The 25,529-nt window shown below is 43.5% G+C and overlaps 1 protein-coding gene across 1 annotated transcript in view; it reads right to left on the bottom strand.

Annotated features, from left to right (window-relative positions):
* Window positions 1-2,645: 2,645 nt before the first annotated feature.
* The window catches only part of LOC119466553 (C-Maf-inducing protein), a 57,242-nt gene continuing 34,358 nt past the window's right edge, over window positions 2,646-25,529 (bottom strand). The window contains exons 13-16 of the mRNA XM_037727079.2: window positions 16,475-16,621; window positions 16,306-16,411; window positions 7,001-7,071; window positions 2,646-6,581 (exon numbers count right to left, since the gene is read on the bottom strand). Of these exons, the coding sequence (XP_037583007.1) occupies window positions 6,528-6,581; window positions 7,001-7,071; window positions 16,306-16,411; window positions 16,475-16,621 (378 nt within the window). The 3' untranslated portion in view covers window positions 2,646-6,527. The remainder of the gene's footprint in view (window positions 6,582-7,000; window positions 7,072-16,305; window positions 16,412-16,474; window positions 16,622-25,529) is intronic.

Genomic DNA, 25,529 nt, shown 5'->3' with positions numbered 1-25,529 from the left:
CCTTAGTCTGCAAGTATATTAGAATATTTGACTATCATGTACCGTGACGGTAGACACGTGCTCGTGAAGCGAGGGAAAAAAGTGAGGGTATAAATGTGGCGTCCGTCCCGGAAATAAATCGTTGGAAGTTAGCGCCTGTGTGCGTCTCCGTTCTTCTTCTACGTCCGTGTGTTTTTTTTTCGCTACAAGAAGAAAATCTGCAAACATATAGGAAACGTGTGGGCTATGCCCTGTTGCTGCTTCTACATGTGCGTGGTGTTCTCTCAGCCTGTCATATACAGTCAAACGCCTCAACAACAAAATGACCTGTATAACGAACGATTCAGTATGCCCCAGCCAAATTCCTAACGTTTATGTGTACTTTCATCACCTCTACGACGAATTGGCCTGTACAATGAAGAAATTTAGGCACCCCCAACTGATGATTTGTTGCTTCACAATGAATGCCACACAGTGGTGCCATTCTGCTATCTGCAGAGACCACTCGGCCGCATTCTGCATTAACACGCAGCTAGCGACGCACCTGAGGAGTGTGCCGATGCCAGTAAGTGTTACAGTCCTGCTGTACTGCTTCAGGTATTGCTCAACCCATACGCTGCTTGTACTACACCAGTGGGTGTGGTGACTGACAAAAACGTCGCAGCTGATGATGATGTAACTGACGACGTCTTCAAAGCCTTCTATGCCGGAAAGGACGCGAATGTCAACGAAGGCATCAGTGACAAAGAGCCTGTAAACAAACGAAGAATTTTCACGGTAAGAAATCTGATAGCTGCGTTCAACGATTTGCAGATTTATCTGGCGTCACTCCTGCATTTTAACGGGGAGCATGCCGTAAACCTCACTGCAATGAAGACAGCTACAGTCATACATTCTGCAAACGAAATGTGCACAATAGCAACTAAGTATCTCTTGAACTCATGTTAAATAAATGTTTCTCTTTGAACATGTTCGGCCTGCGCCATTGCGAGCGGTATGGTGAGTGATCTTTACAACGAGGCGACTTCTATAACAAAGGATTTTGGAGGTCCAAAGCACTTCGTTATAAAGGCATTTGACCGTAGATGCTATGTTGGTCAGACTGACAGAGCCTAAATGCTAAGCTGAGAAAACACCACACATATGTAGAGCAACAACAGGGCTAAGATCTATAGCTGATCACTGTTGAAGATAGTTGTGGCCTGCTTTTTAATAACATGTGTCCTATGCAAGTTTGAGAATAGATAAGTTTAGTCTCGAGGAACTTGGAGTAAAAAAAGAAGATAACAGTATTAGCACTGAGTTTATTGGTATCACCATGAAATAACTGTTTATCTTAGAGGACAAGTGGCACACATGCAAGGCAACATTATTGTTTCGTATGGTTCCAGCCTAATGTAGCCAAATGTTCAGTAAATGTCACTTGTAGTCCAGCCTTGTGGTGCCTGTCTCTTCTTCGTGTCATGGTTGATTTTGCACTGGCTAAATTAGTCATGAATAGATGTTTAAAGAATGAGCAAGGCAGAAGCAAGGCAAGTTTGTTTTCACAGCTGGGAGGATTTTAAGAAATGGATATAATGAGGTTGCACACAAGTAGGGCTTGGCATATGTTAGTGATTGAAAGTCTATTCAGATGCAAATCAAAGCTAAAGAATGCAAAGTACTGCCGATCATTGTAGTGTGCCTTATTTGGTTACAGCCAATGGTGCAATGGTGCATATGTTGTAAGGCTGTTACATTGTAGCATGAAAGTTTAACTAGCAGCATGATAAAATATCATGTAGAATGACAATTCATGTTTGAATGTAAATTTATGTTCTCCGAAATGCCAGTGTATAACTAGTAAAGTGTCAATGGATGGATGCGAGTGGCTACAGTAATAGCCCTTGGGTTGGATAGTTTTCCAAGCGTTAAGGTCCCACTATGGCAGAGCACCTATTCGAAAGCATTCTTGTACTTATGTTACAAGTAGTATGTAGGTATGCGCAAAAGAAACCTTGCTGCCCATTTTGCTCCCATGCCAATATATTGTGGCCCGCAAGCTTTGTTCATGCAACTTAAGCAAATTAAGAAGCAAAGCAAATTAGCAACTTTGTGAAGGCAGGCTTAACCTTCCCAGAGTTCACAGAGCCCACATGCTGAATGTGATTGTTAATAACCACCAATTCTGGTACTAAGAGACACCACCAGCACTTGGTATCTTGAATTTACCTCAAACTAATCTTGTTTACATTGGGTAACAGTATAATTAAATTAGATCCAAATTATTGCAACATGAATCAGATGAACAAAATAAGATTGAACCCCACAGCAAACATCCAAATCATGTAAGTTGACTGGAAACAGGCATTGAATTACAGATATACATCAGAGCTGTACATGTTAACTAGTTAAAGTTCCAAACAAAACCATTTAAGGCTAGCTGTGATAGTGAAAAGCTAAAAAAAAATAATTTTGGCATAGCACTATGAAGCAATAACATCATACAGCTGAACTCCCGATGGTAATTGACTATTTACCGCCCTGATAAAAAAACATCAGCTTGGTGAGCAATGTAATTTGCATGCAGTAAGTTATGATATGGATGCATGAATGTAGGCTCTGCTCATGGAGCCAGGTCTTGCTCCATGAAGTGAACAAAGTGAAGAGAACAAGAAAGCACGCACTTCATAAACATAATCTATATTTAATACAGCAATAAAAACTGAAGCAAGAGACATTAAGCACATACAAGAACAAGATATGGCAGAGATCATACACAAAAGGATTTGAATGAATAAAAGGTGGTATTATGAACAGTGTCAAATGCAATGTTCCCAAATTCAATTTTAGCAGTTACTCCCAGCAAGTGGCGAACATGAAAGTGTCCAGAGTATGTCAGACTTGCTCTCTTTCAAAGTTATAAATATCCACAATAAATCACACAAATGAAGTTACCAGTATGTATGTCGTCTAAATGCAAGTACACAACACACTTGTCTTAAGCATTCCCACGCTTGCACACGACAGTGCACAACACATCCAATGCACCAGATGAAGGGCAGCAAAGGATCTGCCAAGTAATTTGGAAAATTCTTGCCATTTTCCACTCTACTACACTGCCACATCACACTCCTTACGAAGACAGCATCAACAGTGCATCAACTACTCCACTTTTTGAAAAGCCTGGTGAGCCACATTATGATTATAATGAATGCACAGCATTCTCTGACCACCTGCAGTTATTTAGCCAGAGACCTATTCCATCAAAGTGCAAACAAGCCAAGCATGCACGCTCCCATTCCATGCTGCCCTGATGGTTTGTGTGATGTGTATTGGCATAGAAGCATGGCAAAAAGCAAGTGATGTGGTGACACCCACAAGTGAGCAGTATCAAGCTATGTGATGGCAGGAAGAAGACGGTCGCCATATATAGTGATCTTTTATCATGATACAAACCACAAAAATATATTTCCATGAATCGAAGAGTTAATATGAAGGACCACATCTCTTGTTCGTGTTTGTGAGCGAGTGAAGGATCATTCAAGCCAATTGAAGTTGTCAGCATATACACAAGCCACAAAGACAACCCAAGCAACAGAACACATCTTCAGTTTTATCAGCCATCACATTATTTGACATTTCATGGCTTGCAATCATAATAGGAGTAAGCAATTTGAAGTTTCCACAGATCTACATTTTTTGCCTGGAGGAAAAGTTTGACACAAGCAACACGAATGTCACACTACACATGGCAGCAAAACCACCAAGCACTAAACTGACATACTGAACACTGCAAAGACATTTGTACATCAAAAGCTAAGCCTTCAAGATGGACAACACTTTGAATTCATAAACTTTATCAGTGAAAGTAGTAATTTGTACATATCTTTGTGTCAAGTGAGCTAGCACTCAAGAGTTCAGGTTTCCCCCATGATTTGTGCTGTTCAGGTGATAAGTGTTGAACTTGATACCAGAAGATCAGAAAAGCAGCATTTAAAAAAAAAGAAAAAACTACACATAAATTTATGCTGCATGAGGAAAAGCTACACTGCAGAGGCCAAGAAAAAGTAAGCAGGTTTACATGAAAGAGTGTAAATGTGTTGTGCCGCCAGAAATCTAGTCTGAAAGCACACACAGATGGTTTGTACGTTGCTTGCTAAGGCAGATTTTTTTTTTTTTTTTTGACACAACTGCAGCAGACAAGCCCATGCCATGTGCTGCTCGTTCCTTGTTTTCTTTTTCCAAGCCCACATTTTAGCGAGCCAGGCAGAGAACTTTCTGTGGCACTAAATGGGCCCTAGTTGGCTGGCTCACCAGAGCAGCTCTTCACTCCTCCACACCATTTCACAGCTCTATCAGGATTTGGCATAAGCAAGAAAGGCAGAAAAAAAGGACAACCAGATAATGAGAGACACCTTTTACAGTTTTTATCGCACTCAAGACCCTATAAAACCAGAAAACTTTTGTACCTTACACTGTTGAGGTGCTCCAAAAACCAAATGCCACTATGAAACAAATTACAGTAGGCTCCCTTTAAGATGAACTCTGTTAAACCAAGTTTCCTGATAAGATGAACTGCTTGGGAACATCCACTTCGTTTCCTGCAGATGCAGAGCGCTTCTGTGAAGCTGAACTTTTGATAAAACAAGTAAATTTCTAAGGTCCCTTCATGTTAATCTTAAAGAGAGCCGACTGTGTTATTAATTTGTCTAAAGGAAGGCCTTCCTCATACATTTCAGTGTTCACAGAAAATGGGCCCTCGCAGCAGCTTTTTACAGTCAATATATATATGCTCTACTTTGTACTGTTTGAACAACACAGGCTGGCACCTGTGTTTCATCTGACCACTGTTGTCCCATGCAAGCTCAGAGAATAAGGACACAACCTTAACCAGGGTGGGAAAGGGGGGCGAAAAAGGAGACTCAAAAGGGTCCAGAATAAGAGAAGCTCGTTACGACTGAGAGCACAGGCCCGGCACATTGCCCAGCTTGGAGCCCGGCACCATGTCGAGCCCCTACGGCAGGCTAAGGACTTAGGACACAGCAGCATAGGCTGCAGGAATTTTCTTAGGGTCTCTTGGTGTCATATCTAGACACATGCAGCACCTCATGGCTCAATAATGATGCATTATGATAGGGAGGCAATACTACATCAACCGCAGATTCTCACTAATTACACCTTGTTCTACGGGCAGCTTAGCATACAAGAATTACATTTACAGGCTACGATTGCAACTATATGATATAGTATTATTGATAAATTAACACAGTGGTACTCTAAAAGATTCTGGTAATTCTCAAGACACAATCACCAATACAACACAGCACAGCACTCTGAGCAGTTAAGAGTAAAATGATACTTCCAGGACCCTCGTGGCCAATAGATTGAACCTGTTGCAGATGCACATGGCACACAATGCACACGCACGCACGCACACACACACACACACACAAGGTATACTATCCCTGAACATATTTGATACATACATCTACGAACAACATACAGTGAATATGCTACATGACATCTCAGATACAAGTTCCATTGCCAATATAACACTAAGCAGTCAGGCATGTTTTGGCAAACTGTTGGATCACAAGAAACAATGATGACAAAGCAATGCATTAATGCCCTTCTCCATAATGTTTATGTAAAATAATGTGAAAAAAGGTGTTCCAGAGATTTGTCCGAGCTTAGAGTGAACTGTCTGACATTTAAAGAGCAGCCTCTTGTCTGTTTATTGGCATGCCTAAAATTTAAGGCAGACAAGCCAATCTGAACCCTGCCACGCAAGTACAGGTTAATAGATCACCTTGAACGAGTTGCAGGTTACCTGCAACTGGTGCTCAATCACAGTTATCATAATGCAATCCCCATGACAAGACAAACAGCTTATAAGTGGAAGCAAACACACAAGCACCACGGGGAGGCAAGACAAGAATGCCATTATCACCAACAGCACATGCAGAACATTCTGCTGAATGAAACAAGCAGCTCATTACATTATGCAAAAGAAATAAATGCATGGCTGCAACAACTTCCATAAACCCTGATTGGTGGAATAAATTAATAAATAACACTAGCACAATTAACACTCAGGTGTTCATACCACCAAAACACGTTCCCAAGTGAATTGGCAGCTTTCTGTGGCATGTTTAATTCTGTGACATAATTGCACATAAAGACTTCAATAGACACAAAGCAAGTTTTTTTTGTTTTTTTTTTCAAAAAACACTCAATACAAAAACCCTGGAAATGTGACAACAAGAAAGAAGCAATACAACCTCAGAATGCTAACAATCAAAGTCCTATACCAAATGCATAAATGAGGTCAAAGGAATGTCATACAGCAGAGGGATATCTGCATCAAATGCCTCATCACAAAACAAGTTTCTGGCCTTCAAGGACATGAATAAGCAACAGGGCAAATTATATCTATCATACTAGGTATAGGAACAAGTTCGATGACCACAGAAGACACCAAGTAGGGACTTTAGGCAGGACGGTGGCAAAAGACAACTTAGGCTCCCTCCAACAAACATGGTTTGAAAGTTTTTTTCTGGCACTGATCACCAAGCATCCGTATAGCGCACGTCACACTCCTGTAGAGCAGGCAGCTTCTCCTGAAACATGCAAAAACACGTATAGCACTTTTACTGCATCCAGACCGGGGCTGGACAGAGATGCACTGATGTGGCACCAATTGAGTGCAAGAAACAGAAGACAAGCACAGTAGAAGGGTTCTTATTTCCTTATCGTTAATACGACTGACTGACTGACTGATCCCAGTGATAGCGAGAGCTTCCTTTCCTATCAACTTCTGTACTTTTCTGCATTACCCAATGCTAACTGGCATCCAAATTTTATACTGACACAATATTTTCAAATCGTTTCAAGCCATTACTTGGAAAATGACAGAAGAATTGCCTTAAGTGTTTTTGTTGACAGTGAACATTCACCGCACAAGAGCAGGGCCATCAGCATCATTACTGTAAATGATTCTTCCATAAATATTCACAAGAACAAATGAATTTCCACTTACTTTTAGACACTCAAACGTTTGTGCAGACAAACTGGTGCTGTTCAAATTCAGCTTTCGCAAGCTTTTCATCGCTGCATGAAGGAGTGGAATAATAAATAAGTGCAGGCAACAGTTTTTTTACCATATCTCTACAAGCTAAATAGAAAAGTTCAATATAATACAAAAGGTAAAGACAACAATGCCCTTTGTTCCAACACACACAGGAAACAGATTTAATAAGCACGCTATTACAAAACTAAAGCACGTTACATCTACAAAGCACTAATGCTTGAACAGACGAGAAATGTCATAATTTACATTACAGACAGGGCACTGCCACAATAAATTGAACATAAGCAATCTTTGTACAGCATATACCAGCAAAGTTAATGTTAATTAAATCACCTAAGTCATAATGACAAGTAAAAAAAGAGAACTGTCACTATTTATCTTGGCACAACTATTGTTGATTATAATGTAAAATAATTATTACAGTTCAATCTATATTTATCCAATTTCTTTACATCTACATCTTGCTTACTTCTTCAATCAGTCAAAACACTTCTCTGTTAGAACATGGCCAGACTTAAAATTAACCTCTTCCACCACTTGCTAACCCTTGTCTTTAATAAAAACAGAATGAATGGTTCACACAAACACAATAAGTAAATGCAAAATATAGCCGAACATAAAATCAATTTACCCGTGAAATCAATTTGCCCGTGAAAGAACACTAAACACAATTTCTGCCTTTGAGGAGAGCAAGACATCTTTCACAACTGACCTATGGAGCCAACGCACAGTGAACAAGCTGAAACTATCAGGACACCTCATAAAAGCAAGCAAAGGCAAACTCAATTCAACTAACTTTGTGTATGAACAGTGTGTGAAGATGTGATTTTAACCCTACCTTCACCCATGACTTTTAACTGTGTCTTCACACAGCCAAAAGGAATTTTAGACTAGAATGACATGTACTACAGTAGCAGGAGCTTGATGTGGGTGAGTTGGTGTAACATACTTGAAAAAGCAGCGCAAAAGAGACGAGGACGAAAAGAAGACAGGTACAACAGACAGGCGCTTTTTTTTCAAGTACCGTATTTGCTTCGAAACTATTCAACACTAATTACTATTCACTTTGACTACGCTTCGAACTAAAATATTGATATTCATACAAGCCTAGAAATTAAATTTTCGTTAAAGTATCGTTCATTACCTCTGCTACCCTCATCCTCTTATGCTTGATCCTGACATTTTCTTCCCGCTAATATGCTGCTAATACCATCCTCCGAAAGGTTCTTTAAGCTGCAATAGAGTGATTGATGTCACCAAGCTTACACGGCATGCACATTGATTCGGTAAGCACCACGATAACTACCGTAAAAACCGAAATATAGGTCGAACTTTTTTTCAAAAAACCATTGCGAAAAGTCGACCCTCGTCTTATATACCGGACATTGGCGGAAAAACTACGAAGTCTTGCAACAATGGGCAGATGAAGTAAACAGCCGCCTTCGCCATCGCATTCAGGCTGCTTTTTCACATTTTGTTTCAAAATGAGCGGAAGCCAACGGCAATTCACCGTCGCCTTCAAGAAAAAGGCGATTGAGTACGCGGAAGCCTACGGCAAACCGCCAGGTTGCCGTGGGCTTCGTATCGTGCGACCATCGACCCGCGTGTTTGTCAGCACCTTATCATCACGGCACGGAGCAGCATTTAAATAAATACTGTCACCATTGTGCAACCGGCTGAGTCGCATTTGTTTAAAGGTAAGGTTGTCTTTCAGTACTTTTTCCATTGAAAAAGATTTTTTTCATTTTTAGAATTGGTTAGTTGGGGGGTCGACCCATATTCCGGTTCGACCTATAGTCCAGTTTTTACGGTATGTACTAGAGTGGCAAGCAAAACGCATTACTACGCTGTCTGGCGTGGCACATTTCTCACATTTATGTTGAATGCACCCCATTCGTGCTGATGTTGATCTCAAACACGTAAGCAACAACAGATGCCAGCTTCTGTAAGGTCACAGTAAGAGCCAAGTCTAACTGTGTTTGTCTGAAACACTTTCTAGCAGTAAACAAAAAACGGAGTCTTTTTGTAAGCAATTCCCACAAGCTGGCATTGGCAGGGTGAAGTCTTCACGCAGGCTAGCACGTCTTTCATACCACCATTAATTTCTACCTTAGCAGGAAGGAGAATGTGCAACAAAGGCTCAGCAGTATTGACAGTCCAGCTGGTCAATATCCCAAGAAACAAGAAGGATGCATTGCAGCTAGTCTAGACAGACTTTTGTGTGCAGCATCACATGTAAGTGAAAATAGCCTTAAACTGTGGCATGAACAGTAACAAGTTAATAAGTTCTATGGACAAATAAAGTTAGCCACATGCCTACAATGCTCGGTTTCTGTCACATGCTATTCCTACAAAGTGCGCCTAGCCTGGTAGCCACAGGGTTACCACACCCTTTACAAGCTCATCGTAAATTGTGGCACATTTTGCTGGAACACTGCAATGCATTTTGGCATGCAGTGTGTTTCCACACATTACAATGGCTTGCTTTGACTATGTCAATGGCCTTTGAGGGTCAAGATATCTTGCAGCACCACAAGCAGTGACTACTGCATGCTCAGATTGTGCTACAGCAACGCTGCTTTGGTTATGTTTCTCTAGTTCATGTGGCTACACAGATTGTATCTAAACATTTGAAAAGCCCCAATTTAACAATATTTTCAATCTAGTGAATTTTTTTCAAACCCTATAAGACCTTCTCTCCACCTAGCGGGTTTCTGCTGAACTATTACGTCAATCACTTGCCTTTGCTTCGAGTTGTTGACAAATTCGACTTCGCCCTGCCATCTGTTAGCCGCGTGGTTAGCTCAGATGGTAGAGCGGCTGCCCCGGAAAAACGGTGGTCCCGGGTTCGAGTCCCGGACCAGGACGAATTTTTCTTCAACTGCGAGGCTTTTCTTTCGAGGAAACCGTATGGGTTCCCTTTGTAGCAATTGCTACATTCAGGTGGATGTCTCATTTTCCCTTTAAGACCTCATTAAATGTAAGTTTGACTGAGGTGCCAACCAAAATCACTTCTTTTAAGGGTAAGCCAGTAAACTATCCTGTACACAGTGGCTACATGATCAGGTAACAAGATTCCCATCATGGTCATACCTGCCAACCTAGCAACATGAAAATTCAAAATTCGGGTGACTGCCGTGCGAGGGGGGCGTCAAAAAAACCTCTGACCCCCCCCCCCCCCCCCAAAAAAAAATGTTGCCGCCGTGCGAAACGGCGCACATGGTACATAGTCCATACTTGTCCCGACTACGCGAAGTGACAAAGCACAGAAACTCAGTCGTGTATGACCTACTATGAATATTTGCAAGTACTTATTCTTGGCTTTTGAAAATGCCATCGATCGTTTGGCATTCACACTTCACTCGACAACCTGACAAAGCCAACTGAAGCCTAGCACACTCACGGTCATATAACTGGATTGCTAAAAACGCACAACCCACACTGAGACGAGCCAATCCGGAAAATCCAATATGGCAGCACCTGTCGGGTGCTCACCTTCGTGGTGGTGCCAGCAGCTGCTACCACGATTCAAGGTGCATACTGGTGATTAACTGCTCCCGCACCACTTTTTCACATGGTTAAACTACAGGGCGTTAAAAAAAAAAAAAAGAAACCTGCTGTGCTGTGGCGGCCACTTTTCGGGAGATTTGAGGTCACATCCGTACAATCTGGAGATGCGAGAAAAATTCGGGAGGCTACCGGACAATTCAGGAGAGTTGGCAGTTATGCATGGTTCACACAGTGCACCTGCTAAAAATCAGAGCAAGAAAGGCCACCTAATTTTTTTTTTTTTTATGTATTGTACCACCTAAATCTTGATGGAGCCAGCTGCCATACCAGCTTCAGCAGCAAGAAGGCACTGCTACTAGGTGCAATTTCCAGGCCTTTATTTTACAGGCAGTTGTTTTGAGAACATCAAACACCGGTGGTTATCATAGCTTCTGGCAAGACCTTTGCACCAAAAGTAGCCACTATCAGCATAACAACTATCAGTGTATTTGGTGTAAATATACTGCACATATCTTGCAAGGACTTCAATATCTCTATCATGCATGCTGACCTCCAGTGGTAAGCCATTGCTCCATATTAGTGCTCAAAGAGAAATGCAATGTTTCCACTTCTAGTAGCCTGTTATTGAAATTCTCACTGGTTCACCACTACTGATTTTCTGTTTGCATTCCAGCCGCCCTTGATTAAGTAAAGTGATGCATACATGACCACTCCAACAGTAAACATTCAGCACCCTTGAAAATTTTTTGTATTTTAAAATTTTTTTTGCTATTTAGATGTAGCATGTCAAGTCAACACATGCTAAATCAAAAAGGATGATTGTACATGCGATGTTACTAGTCATTCCCTATTGTTTTATACCTAAAGTGCTCATAGTGAGTGCCAGATTTGTAGGAAGGAGGCTAAAAAATTAAAGTGTGGTGCTTTATTATCCAATCCCCTAACCCCCATCTAGACCAACAACATATTCCAGTACATGGTATACATAATGAAATGCATTAAGAAATCAGAGACACAGGCCAAATAAGAACCGATGGGAATAAGCCCTGACTTCAACTGGTGGTTTTCCAAAGAAAAGCCAAATGACAACAAGTGTGGAAACTGGGATAGGCATTACAGTAATGGAACTCAAAGAAGCCAAAGAAACAATAAAGTCAGGCATCATTGCAGGCAACATTCGCAATAAGCATAAGAGATATTACATAACACAAGCCCTGACTTCAACTGGTGGTTTTCCAAAGAAAAGTCAAATGACAACAAGTGTGGAAACTGGGATAGGCATTACAGTAATGGAACTCAAAGAAGCCAAAGAAACAATCCAGTCAGGCATCATTGCAGGCAACATTCGCAATAAGCATAAGAGATATTACATAACACAGTGAAAATTGTGTACGTTAGCAACACTGTGAGGTATGGATATGGTTCCTGGTGCAGTTGACAAAAAACCTTCTGCAGTGCAGCGTGAACTCACACACAAGAAAGAATTCAAATGCAGAAGTGTTTGGATTCTAAAGTCACCTGCACATAATATAGATATTAGGCTGATTGATATTCCTAACTATTCATCAAATATCCAGCCTATCGCTCTGTACTATATGTGCTACAAAAGCCATAATGTCTAGTTTGTCCGGTTAGGATCAAGCTATGGGCCCGAAAGAAAAAAAAAACAGTTTCTCGCCAACAAATGACTGATAGTGTACACAAACACTGCATAAATTCTATGGAATCGAAAGTTACAATCCCCACAATTCACTACAGAGGGGATGGAGGCATGCCCCGACACCTTTGTGGGGGCATTCACCAGCTTTGCTGTCCCTACGCCTCTCCCTTTCCACTCGTGATGGTTGTCAGCGTTGTCCTTTGCCATGGACTGGTTTGCGGCATTGGTGCTAGCACTGCCGGCCGCAGCGGCGCAACCAGCAGAGCGAGCACGGGGGAAACACGAGGGAGACATCTCCGGGACATCACTCGGTACGTACACGTTTTCCCTCTCGTCCGCCAGCCCCTTTGTCCGGGGCATCGGACTTGAGCTCATCTGCAGTGCCTAGCACCTACGGTGAGCGCATACGTTGTGTTGCTCTTTTTCCGAACGCTAAGCCGAAAAGCGGTGCCTAGTGCTCATGTGTGGTCATATTTACTATGCCGACCAGCACTTATCGGAGGCCCAAGCCAACGTTACTAGATGAGGTCAGTTGGAAAACTCGCTCGAAAAGGTGGCCCAGTCCTGTCACCCATCTAAGCGTAGCGCTCTCATTGACTTGCGACCTGGTCACGTGGACCATTTGCACAAGCAGACGACACGGTATGATTAGTGCATGCCTTCAAACAAGCTTTTTCTACTGCAAATAAGGACACCTGCTCTTGGTTAGGGAATTCATATTTGAAAAAAAAAAGACGAGGCTTGATGCTACCGAGTGCGTTCAGCTACCTTGATTGAACGCAAACGATAAGCAAATGCGAGTGGATATCACTGCCCGCAACTCACTTTGAGGGGAAAAGTGCTTTTGTCGAGGTGTATTAGGACAGGCTTGTCGTAACGACAGAAAAAGAAAAAAAGAAGCTCCTGGAATGGCACTTCACCTGCCGAGCCTCCGCCATGCCAGCTAAAATCATCACGTTTCATTCAAACACCCCCAATCATGAGTTCCTTCTTTTTCTTTTCTGTCTTCTTGAATATTTCTCGATCATTCTAAATTTCTAAGTTTTATAAGGCTTGTTTGCACAAACATAAAATTTACAGTTAATGCAAACATGGCAAAAGTAAGGTAATGTGCGGGCCGGGGCATTTTAAAGCTGCAGTAGGCGATATATTTATGTTGGTGCTGTTATGATCGGCTTGGAATTCGACTGCTCAACTGTGGGAAACATCTTCACGCGCTTTCCTGTGACGAGAGACTTATCATCTTCCTGGAAACTCGGATCATTCAGGTGTGGGAATCAGGCCCGCACGCTTTCCCGTGACGAGATCGCCTTCATCCCTGAGAAAGCGTCCCCCCTCTACGCTCTAAGCAGACGCAAAGGCAAGCACCCAAAGAAGAGAGCATGAAGGGGAAGACATCGTCTACTTGACAACCTGACAAAGGCACCGACACTTCCACGAGTTCCCCAGGGAGACATCGGCTACGACCAGACCGCGAGGGGTTATTTAAGGCCGTCCTGGCCCCTGTGTTAGGCAGAACCGCTCGAGACTCGGATAGAGTCACAACCATGTGAAAACAGTCTTTTCTATTTTTCATCATCACGATGCACGCCTTCGTCGCCGTCTCCTGATTCTTGCACGACCCACCTCACCCGGTCGAGATCGTATCAGTTGGTTGGCAGTAATGGGATACTTCACTATTCGTCCTGGTTTCAGCAGAATGGTGAGCGCTTGACTTTCTTTGAGAATTTGCCAGGTTTTAGCTCGTGTGTTTCTAAAACAGCAAATTAGTTCCTGTACACGCAGGCTCCTGTTTAAAGCTTCCTCACGTAACAGCAGAGTAAGAAAGTCCTCATTCGGAATTGACCATCGATTTGAGCAAACGGAGAAAGCCAGAGTTATTATTACTTTGCAAAGAGCTGGGAATTGAGGTCAGGAAAAGTCAGAGAAAGCCGGAGCTTATTGAGGCGATTAAAAAGTGCGAGGCTCTTGAGGACGAAATGTCAGAAGCATGGGGATAGAGAAACGAGCTGAGAAAGCTGAACAAAACACTGCAGAAGAAAGGCAAAGAGCTGATCAAAAGGAAGCTGCAGAAAGAAAGGAATGAGAGGAACAGAGAGCTCACGAACTAAAGCTAAAAGAACTACCGTAGATGTGCAGCGGGATCTTGCCAGGAAATCAGCAAATAACCTCTCAATAGATGAAAGACATTCAGGTGAAGCAAGAGTGAAAATAAGGAATCTCATGCCGTCGTAAAAGGTGAACGATGACACGGGATTGTTTCTCGTTAATTTTTAACGAACCTGCGAGAAAAACGGGTTGGCACTGGAGAGTTGGCCACAACAGATTCTGACCGTTCTTCCTGGTGAAGCAACCGAAATAATCACAAGGCTAACGAGAGACGATGCGGATGACTATCAGAAAGTAAGAAGGGGAAGACGTCGTCTACTTGACAACTTGACAAAGGCACCGACACTTCCACAAGTTCCCCAGGGAGACATCGCCTACGACCAGACAGCGGGCCGTCCTGGCCCCTGTGTTAGGCAGAACCGCTTGAGACTCGGATAGAGTTACAACCATGTACCAATGAAGTGAATACAGTCTTTTCTATTTTTGATCATCACGATGCCCGCCTTCGTCGCCGTCTCCTGATTCTTGCACGACCCACCTCACCCGGTCGAGATCGTATCAGTGCCATCAATTAGCACTCAACTAGTTGCGTCATTTGTAACTCTTGCTACTCTTAATAAATAAATATATAAATAAATGAATTGTGCACTTCCTACACACAATTTATTTATTCATCGCAGAAGCAATACATTCACAGTTAATGCTTTTATGAGCATTTATTCTTTAGGTAAGCATAAACACCGTACCTAAGCAGCACTAGAATCAGTCAGCACTTGGTAAACATTAGCCCCGGACAGCATGTCGATACGTTCTCCTGCCCTACAACAGTTCAGATGTGTCCTCTTTGAGTGAGAATGTTACTGTGCTCACAGCACAGTAACACGTTCCTCTCGCAATAAGCACCATTAATCAAATTTGGAGTGCTGAAGGTGTTCTGAAAAGGCTGCGTTGGTTAACGTGCGTTGGCAACAGACAATGAAGCAGACGACACATGAGCAAAATTCATGTGAACGGGGCGCATCTCGATTGCAGCGCCGGCACTTTTTGGGCGACAACCTCGCTGCTGTGGCAAGCCCGCGGAGTTTCCACACTGCCCCAATCTAGTAACATTGGCCCACGCTAATAGAGATTGCTCTAGCTCTCGGGAGTGGGCCCATTGGTTATCGCGAGAGCAAGTAAAATAGCCGCAGGGACACTTTTCCCTAGCAGCATGTTGTGGGGAGCCATTCTCCCACAGCAACGTGCTAGCGGCGCCCCTTTCTGTTATTTTTCGCCCCGGGCGCAGGTGCCCCTTTGATTCTTGTGCCAGCCCGGGACCAGGCGTTTGTGTAGTGCTGGGTGTCAATAGAGACAATAAACTGTTTCCTAACTTAGGGCAATACTGAGTTCTCATGAGTGTGCAGCTGTCGGTGCCCCCCTTTTACGGCCTGAACATGCGCACTAGACTACGTGAGATGACGACTGATGCTGCCCTGTGGCTTGCTAAGCCCAAAATCAAGGTGGTCGGTACTCCTGTGAGATACCAGACTACTGAACTAGCATTATAAATTTGGCCTATGTTTCATGGTGCAAAAAGCTTGTTTTTCCTATTTACACAATGGCATCAGGGGACAAGTGCACTTAAGATATTTGGCACCCTTAAATATGGACATATGTACCACAACGTTGTGCTAGAGCATGGTGTCTAGCAGGATATTAAGGGTGTTATCTTTATTTGAGAGGTAACAACAAACAAGAACTAACATTACATAACATTTCACTAACCAGTTCCTTGTGTACCTAAGGGGGTTAAAGATGCACCTAGATGAAATTCAGGATACCTTGGTGAAGCTACAACCTCAGTGGTGGAAAGTAGCAAAGATTAAACAGCTATTATTACTTAAGTGAAACAAACATTACTTAGACAGGCAATACTACACAATTTTCAAAAAAGAAGACTAGGGTCTGAAACTGATGTTAGACAAAAAATGCTTACATTCAAGTGATGACAGCCCTTTGTCAGTGACTGGAGTTTCACACAAGTTGAGCACTTGAAGCTTTGGGAGGTGCTCCGAGATAAGTTTTAACCCAGAGTCACCAAACTGAAAGAGATTTGCCAGAATCAACAACCTAGTGATATAATAAGGTACAAGTTGCTTGCTTACCTGTGTTGACCACAAGTTCAGATAGCGTAGAGAAGGAAGCTTGATGAGGTGCTCAGCACAAGCACTGGTCACTTGGGTAAAAGCCAGAGATAAACATTCCAGGTTCCCAAACGATCCACAGCTCAGCAGCTTCTCCAAGTCAGCATCCTAAAATGGTAAGAAGAAGTTTCCAAGAGCAGTGAGTAACTGAGTATACCTGTTTGCCTGATCACAGTCAATATTCATTTAATTTGTGGCTCATGTCCTGAATACAACTGTCAAGCCAAAGTGATCTAGCAATTTAAGTGTTTACTTTTCTCTATTCTGGGCAGTCAAGTGTTTACAGATACAGAATGATTTTTCGAACCTGCTAGAGTATTTGGATATCCCTGCAGTACCATGATTTTGTCTAGAGAACTAGTGTATAATAACAGTGACCGAAATTTCAAACGTACGGTGCCGTGCCCAATTAATCGGACAAGATCAATATGCACAATGTTACAAAAATGACAGGCCATGAACAGATTGTCCCCGTAACCTTCCTGTCAAGGTGATTTTTTTGCCCTCGGAGTGCCATACGACCGCTTCAAATGGATCTGCATCGACTCTGCACTAAACTATGACATCGCTTGCATACAGCCGATGACACTTGGACTTGGCACTCGTGGGCAAGAGGTCGCACGAAGTTGCAGTAATATGTTTATACAAGTGGCTCATCAGTGATTGGACCCAAGATCACACACACAAGCTAGACTGACTGTTAGCACCACCATAGAGGCGGTGTTCGGGTCTACAGGTGAGTGGCTGGCAACTACTGCATGCACGCCTACCAAGTTCACAGGTGTCCTTACTGGTCTGAACAGATTAAGCTTGCGTATGACATGCTTCCTGAAATCTGCCGTCAACAACCAACCACAGAATACACGAACGCTGCACTGCGTGACACATACAGATACATGTCTTGCAAGATGCATCATTATACAGACAAAATTACCCAAGGAGTATCTAAGGGAGTATCTAAGATACATGTATCTTCGATACTGCCCAGCACTGCTCACAGGGGTGTGATTACATCTGTTCACAGGTGGGTGCTGGTATAAGAAACGATGCCGCCGTAGATAAACTATGCTGACATGCTTGCACTTTTTTCAAAACTTGGCTCAGAAAAACTGACTGCCCCTCGTCGACGACGGAAAGAAGAATTACTGCAAGTTTCTGACTTGTTCGGTTTTTCTGATGGGCGACGGGCGCACAGTCATCGAGTTTTCTTGCGTGCGCTTACATACATGTTTCGATTACACTATGGGAGTACGCGCTGGTTGCTCTACTGCAAGTGAGTCGAGCGGCGATTGCTCCGATGCAGACAACCCAAGTGCCCGAATCAGAATATATATCTATTTCAGTGTATCCACATTTTATTCCTATTATAAGTATTTATGGAAGCCCATCTGTATTCGTGAAAAAACAATGCATGTTTATCTACAGAAAATATTTTGTGACTTTATGGTCACTCTAAAAAAATTGCAGTAAATTTTTTACGAAATAGGTTAAATCTACAATAAGAAAAACTGACCCTCTAGGGTCACATTCGGTGAAAAAAATGGGACCTCAAAGGGTTAATGTGATGAATAAAAAAAAATTATTTATCCAAATATATATACAAAAAAAATCAATTTCATCCAATTTATTATGTGGGGAACAGATAAGTGATGAGGACTTCATGCCAATGCCACACACCCGGAGTGAACTTTCATGTAATCAGGAACCCAGATTGCCAACTCCAGAAAGGCAGCTACAAACCTTGCATGCTTCTCCCTGTTTACCATAAGCAGGCAGACAGTGTGAAGGAGCATGCATCTCATGGCTCAGAAGGGAGGGGTGTGTTGTGGGATCTATGGCAGAACAAATGTAACCAAAGTAAATGATAGTGCTGATGTACGCTTAAGTACAACTGATGCAAGGCTTCTATACCAAAAATACTAAACCCACACAGTTTACAGAGCACCACTCTTTCATCTAGAATGCTCAAACATGTGCTGTCACCTGTTCAACAGCACCGTTTCATGTCTTGCAAGTGCTGCAAGTTACTGTATTGCTGAACCTGCTGCACACCATTGATGCCTTCTTCACAAGAGCAATATATGCCGTACACACAACTGAAAGTAATGGACATGATGACGTATAGTGTTTAATGGCACAAGGGCCAGGTATGGCCAAAGAGCACCAGGAAATTGCACTGGGCAGTCGATGGATTGATGAATAGTGGTATGTAGATGTAACGTGGCTGTATAGAGGCCTAAAATCGATCGCTGTATAAGTGCGTAAAACATGTACTCGTAATAAACTATGGCAATGACTACAGTGAGGTGTGCCATGTATTTAGAATATGTATAAACTTAAAAGATTCATTTAATAACAATTTTCAAGCATCACTACTGCCTCACAAGGGCCCTTGAACGCAAGGGCCTGTAGGCATGTGCTATAGATAATACTGCCGTGCCACAGCATAGGCCTCTAGTGAGAGGCCGTGGTACGGATCACCTGGTTGTATAACATCTACTACATGAACATCATTTAAAAATTCTAGAACTGATTTCACGTTAAAGCGCAGGTCTTTGCCGAGAAACAATGCCAGGTGTAATGGAATAGTACGCTGTTTGCATGCTAGACGAAAGTGCTGTTTTCTTTGATCTGACGTGGAGAGCAAGATAGGGAGAAGTAAGACGTGGAGAACAGTAGCGTCTCGCCACATTACCCACAGACAGGAGGATCACCGCTGGTCAACAGATAAGTGTGTGTGCCATATTCGTCATCATCATCAGCCAATTTTTATGTCAAATGCAGGACGAAGGCCTCTCCCAGTGATCTCCGATTACCCCTGTCTTACGCTAGCTCATTCGAACTTGCACCCGCAAATTTCCCCAATTTCATTACCCTACCTAATTTTCTGCCATCCTCTACTGTGCTTCCCTTTCCTTGGCACCCATTCTGTAACTCTAATGGTCCACCAGTTATCTGCCTTACACATTACATGGCCTGCCCAGCTCCACTTTTCTCTCTTAACGTCAACTTGAATGTTGGCTATCACAGTTTGTTCTCTGATACACACCGCTTTCTTCCTGTCTCTTAAAAGGTCCCTGAAACGGTTCGGAAAAATTTTGTAGACATATAGGGTACAGCTACAGTAAAAGATTTGCACCACAGTTTAAGTGAAGCGTCTCATATTAAGAGGCCTACGAATGATTTCAAGTTAACCTCCTCCCTAGATATGCTTTTTCTCCTCAACTCATTTGCCAAGTGATAGGGGCTAAGCTCTGCCTTCACTGGCTCTGCGTCAGGATGTGACGTCGTGTTGTCTACTTCCGGATGTCTTGGAGCCAACGCGTGAAGCCTCTCCAACCTCTCCCTAGCCGCCTGACCATCGATCCCCAGCGAGTTATCCAAGCAGCATGCGCTGTGAGCATTCTGTCACAGCACCAAGTGTGTCCGGTATTCCGGTAACCACAGGCGAGCTGGGTGTTTTGACAAATGGGCTGAGGTATAAACTAAAGCCCTCCATACAATTACCGCTGTGATGAAGGCGCTTTCGCATAGACGTACGTGAGCAGCCTGAACGGCCTGCACGGTCTAGATGGTGGCACAGAGCTTAACCAGTCATACACTGAGCTAATATTGCTGTAACCAAGTGTAAAACATCTGAAACATTTAAAAAGACAACGTGTTCATGATTACACTCCTGCCAAAAATTTACATCAGCAGCAAAGTAGAATACCCTTGGTTACTGCTATATTAGCTCTGTGTTTCGTTGAGCTTTGTGCCACCAGGTGGCTGCACTGTGCAGACCGTTCACGTTTTGCAGCTCCGCTCAGTGCGTAAAACGCCCAGTCCACTTGCGCTTGAGTTTACCCGAATACTGGACGCGCTTAACTCTATTCGGTAGTAATCCTTAGGTGTGAAGTAAGGGCTGCAAACGTATAGATTCTGGTGCCAATCGAACAACAACCGCCCGATGTGCTGCAGCCACTTTGCTTGCATGATGCCTTGCAGAGGGATACAATGTTGCAGCTTGACATGTCGCCGATCGCTAGATTTCCAGCCCAAAATGTAACAAGGGCGATCCATGGTGCTCGTAAAAATAAAGCGCGAGACTAACCCTGACCACGTAGCTCGCGTCAACACAGAGAAGGTTTTTACACAAGCAGACGACACTTGCTGTATGCCAGAAGTGCTTGAGTGCAATGATAAATTGTCGTTGTGTATGCTCCGTGACTTATTTTTATAGAAACAAGTTAACCAACATTCCAACTATTATGGACAACATTTGTTCACCATTAAGTCGGAAAAATTATTGATGCCACAACCTTGGTAGTCAATTGGATTGCTCGCTCAACTGACGTCAGATGGCTGACATCAGTCAATTGGTGTGGGGTGACTGAAAACTCAAGGAAGCAGTGCCGCTGCGATCGGTAGCATTGTACAGTTTTAAGACCTTATAATAAATTATACGCTTACACGAGGCACTAAAATGTGTAAATTAAAGGGCTGCTCACCAGGTCTGGCCATTTTTAGCTGACAAGCGCAGTGCATACAATGCGCTCTAACGATCATGTCGGCCAAGTATTACCTCTCTGCGCGCTGCGGAATGAGCTAAAATTCCAAACCAAACACCGTTTGCCCTTCTCCACGCGAGCTTCGTGCTTCCAGCCGGAGAGTTGACGTACATGCACAAGTGCTCCGACATACATGTGTGTGCTGTGACGTCACTCTCAGGGACACGTGATTTCGAGAATTATTCAAGGCAACAGCAGTTATTTGTTTGGTCTGTTGCTAATGGACAAATTAAACTTTAGAGAAATTATAAAACCTACAAACCAAATGTCTGCGTGTCTTTGTTTAGTTCGTACCGTAGCAAAAGAGATGTACTTCCATTTCGTCTGCTTGTTCCCATGTCGTGCAGTCGCGTGCACTGAGAGAGAAACTATGTCATTTTCTACCATGTTCCAGCGCGTGATCATGCTCTGTGATCTGCTTGCGTCTGCCTCAGTGTTTGTGTAGCACTGACTTATACCACTAGTCAGGTGTTCTCGTGCACAGCGCGCAAAACGAAAAACGCAACAGCTCGCGCGCTTGACCGTCAGCGGAAGTGTGGCGCACAGCAAAAAAGAAAGGGGGAAAAAAAAAAAGAAGGCAGGGCCCAAGACGTATGCGTCACGCGATCCTCCAGCTCTGGTATGGAAGAATGCAGGGAAGGAATTTCGCTTGTGGAGGTTAGACAGGGCGAGTGAAGAGAGTGTCCTTGTTGGCAGTGTCGCTCACCTCCTGAAATCATGGGTTCGTGGCACTAATGAACCAATTTGAATAATTATTGCAGTAAAACACTCCGAAGAGGGCACGTAACAACTTCCAGCATATAAACGAAATTTGCTATGCAGCCTGGTGAGGGGTCCTTTTATGATCAGAAGGACCTACCCTAATGGCTCAGTACATTTGTACAAAATCATGAAAATTTTTTCAGGGTCCCCTTAACATCGCACCTAAAATTTTTAGTTCGATCACTCTTTGTGCGATCCTTAACTTGTCATCGACCTTCTTTGTTAGCCTCCAAGTTTCTGCCTCATATGTTAGCACCGGTAGAATGCAATGATTGTACACTTTTCTTTTGAACAAAGTGTTAAGCTTCCAGTCAGGATTTGGTAATCCTGCCGTATGCACTCCAACCCATTTTTATTATTCTGTAAGTTTCCTTCTCATGCCATATCAATATATATCATCATCAGCCTACATTTATGTCCACTGCAGGACGAAGGCCTCTCCCTGCGATCTCCAATTGCCCCTGTCTTGCGCTAGCTGAATCTAACTTGCGCCTGCAAATTTCCTAACTTCATCACCCAACCTAGTTTTCTGCCGTCCTCGACTGCGCTTCCCTTCTCTTTGTATCCATTCTGTAACTCTAACGGCCCACCAGTTATCCATCCTACGCATTACACGGCCTGCTCAGCCATGCCATACGTGTGGCCTAATAGAAGTTGACAGAAAGTGACCTCATTCCATCGTGTTTTTGTTATTGGGGGCCAACATCCTAAATGTGGCTTTATTAAATAGAGCTTGTTAGAGGATCTTGTGTCCCAGAAGCGTTGCCAACAGCAGCTCAGTTTTTTGCATAGGCACGGTTTCAAATCTATGGCAGGAACAGCGATGGAAGAGTTATTAGCGTTTGAATCTATAGATGTAGCCAGTTTATCAGCAAGCATGCTGCCTTCCATGCCTGTGTGCCCTGGAACCCAGCATATAATGTCATGCTGTTGAGAAGCGTAAGCTTTGCATAGAGCTGAGCAAAGCTCAGTAATTACAGGAGTCTCATGTTTCTGTAGCGACGATAGAGCTTTAATGACGCTTAAAGAGTCAGTATAAACAAATGCATTCCGAAGCTGGATATTACTGATGTACTCTGCAGCTGAGAATAGTGCATAGGCCTCAGCCGTAAAAATACTTGCTTCCTGGTGCAGGGCAACAGATACCGAGAACGATGGGCCCACCGCTGCACACAACACACTCGCATGCGACTTTGATGCGTCAGCGTAGAATTCTGGGCATGAGTATTTTGGCTGAAATTCTAGGAAGTGCATTCAGATATGTGCATCAGGAGCATGCTTTGTAACTTCTACAAGAGACATGTCACATCTATAAACTGCCACTGCCACTATGGTAATGGCTTCGCTGGGGCCATTAAATGATGTTCAAGGAGTGAGACACTGATTTCATCACTAAGGTTCCTCAAGCACAGAGAGAAGAGCTCTCTCACAGCATGTTGGCTGTGGAACCGGGTGGCGCTGGTCATATCGTTTATGGTTAACTTTTTCACTGCCAATTTAACTTCCGAAAAACGTACCAAAATCGCCAACTTTTTAAAAAAGTTTTTGCAATATAATTTTTTGCATGTAATTCTGATTCTGAAAATATATGTTACATCATTGATTTCTCTTTAGATTAGCACAGAAATTAAAAAAGAAAAAAACTGCTGTTAAGGGCGGCTTTCCCGCAATGCATGCCGTGATGCCCCAGAAAAAAAAAATACATGAAACCAGCCGAGAATATCATTGTCGTCAGTGGGCTGCCGCAAGATTCCGGGCACTGAAGAGAAGGGAAACCGTGGAGGCGCAGGTGGTGGGTTATCGGTGTTCACGCGTTGCCACACACGCGTGCACTGCTCAGTGCGTCACCGTCGTCGTCATCACCGTCGCTCTCGTCGTCATCTGAAGCAATATCCAGGGTAAAGACAACGTAGGAGCCGTTGTCGGACACAAATTCCATGTTGTCACTAACGCTGCTTTCTGTACTGCTCAAAGAAGCACCTCTTTTTCTTGGAGCATCGCCGCCACCGGCATTCTTCTTGCGAAGCGCCATTATGAAATGACTGTTGCCAGGCTTAAAACACACGCGAAATGCACGAAATGTGGTTTTTCGTAGACAACTACCGCCATCTAGAGTTGAAAATTGCAAGCAAAGCAATTGACAACCATGATACATCTTTGGCGGTGGAAGAAGCGGAAAATCGGGCCGGACGAGTGTAACTCGTCAATAGAGAGATTTAGCAGTGCCAAGTTACCGTACAGTAAGTGCGGTATTACCGTACCGGCCGAGGACTGCGCATGCACGCACTTTACCGTACGGAAAAACTTTCCGTACGGCGTACTTGACGGTAAGGAGTCTCTACCGCAAATGGTAACGTGCGCACCATGTTTTGCGAGCCGAGCCGGACCAAGCCTAAACATAGCGAGCAAGTGGCGTCGGCCACAGAGTCCATGCCGTGCATGTCCGCGTCTCGCGTGCGTTTTTCACCATGGTAGGACCAAGGAACGAGTTAACTTTAATTCACTTTCTGCGACGCGGCGAAGTGACGGCACGTATGACAGCCCTTCTAACCGAAAGCATAAACTTGAGCTGAACTGAACTTGTGACCGTACCATTCGTAACACTCACGCCGAATGAGAAAAAAACTAAGATTAATATAGACGAAAACCAAGTAAAGAAACAACATAAAGTGTGGAAAGAGAAAAAAGAAAAAAAGAAACACTTCGGGTTGGTGGCGCCATCTAGTGACGCATACTTTACTTAGAGGGGGCGCCTAGTCTTTATTGCAGTAATTAACAATATTCTACTTATCTGCTTGTGTAAAGTGTCGCCAGCGGTGCAACGTATACCAAAAAGTCCTATTTTTATATATTGCTCAGACAAAAACACCGATGCAACAAAAAAAGGTTTCACCTGTTGCTGGACAAAGCGTCACAAGATGTCGCCACCAGCTTCGTGACTGGCGTCCACATTTGCCGTAACTGACCCTTCCTTGAGGAATAATATGTGTATGGACAAGCAAAAGCTTTCTACTATTCGCCAAAATTAATATTTCGCGCTCAGCACATAGTCCTTGCATACTGGCAAAGCCCTAAAGTTAGCCACTATCATCATTATCAAGTTACCGTCCTCATCGATCACACACGCAGCTAAAACGTCTTCGGTCGTCGCGGTACGTTCGTACGGAACGGTAATACCGTACCGTATACCGCACTTACCGTACCGTAATACGGCAATGCTAAAACTCTCTATTGGCGATATTGGTACAAACTCGTGTGACGAGTACAGCTCGGCGTTGGCGGCTAAAGGGTTAAATAAGTAGGATGTTCATTGTTGGCATCTATTTTGAGAAAATACATGCAACTAAAACATGACCTTCGAAGATGTAGTGACCATTCGTTAGATTCTGATTCTATGTAGAGACTCTACAAGACTTGTTCTGAAGGCACCGGTCGCAAAACGGATACCTATATGATATCCTATCCCTAGAAGGCCTTTAGGCACTTCTTCCTTGGTGGTGGAGCGGTGCTAACAAGGTCTGCCTTAGGGGCTAGCGGCATGCCTGTTGGCTCACTATACGTGGTCTGAACCAACGTTACTAGACTAGCTTCAGTTGTAAAACTCGGCGGCGTTGCGCAGAACCGCCACCCGCCCGCGCCTGCAAGGCACTGCCGTCGCAACCAGCTTCACTTCCCCAATAGCCGGCTACGCGAACTGGCCGGAC

The sequence above is a fragment of the Dermacentor silvarum genome, chromosome 1, assembly GCF_013339745.2.
Source record: "Dermacentor silvarum isolate Dsil-2018 chromosome 1, BIME_Dsil_1.4, whole genome shotgun sequence".
In the NCBI taxonomy this organism is placed as follows: Eukaryota; Metazoa; Arthropoda; class Arachnida; order Ixodida; family Ixodidae; genus Dermacentor; species Dermacentor silvarum.
The sequence above is the reverse complement of the archived record's forward strand: the minus strand, read 5'-3'. Positions and strand labels throughout refer to the sequence as shown.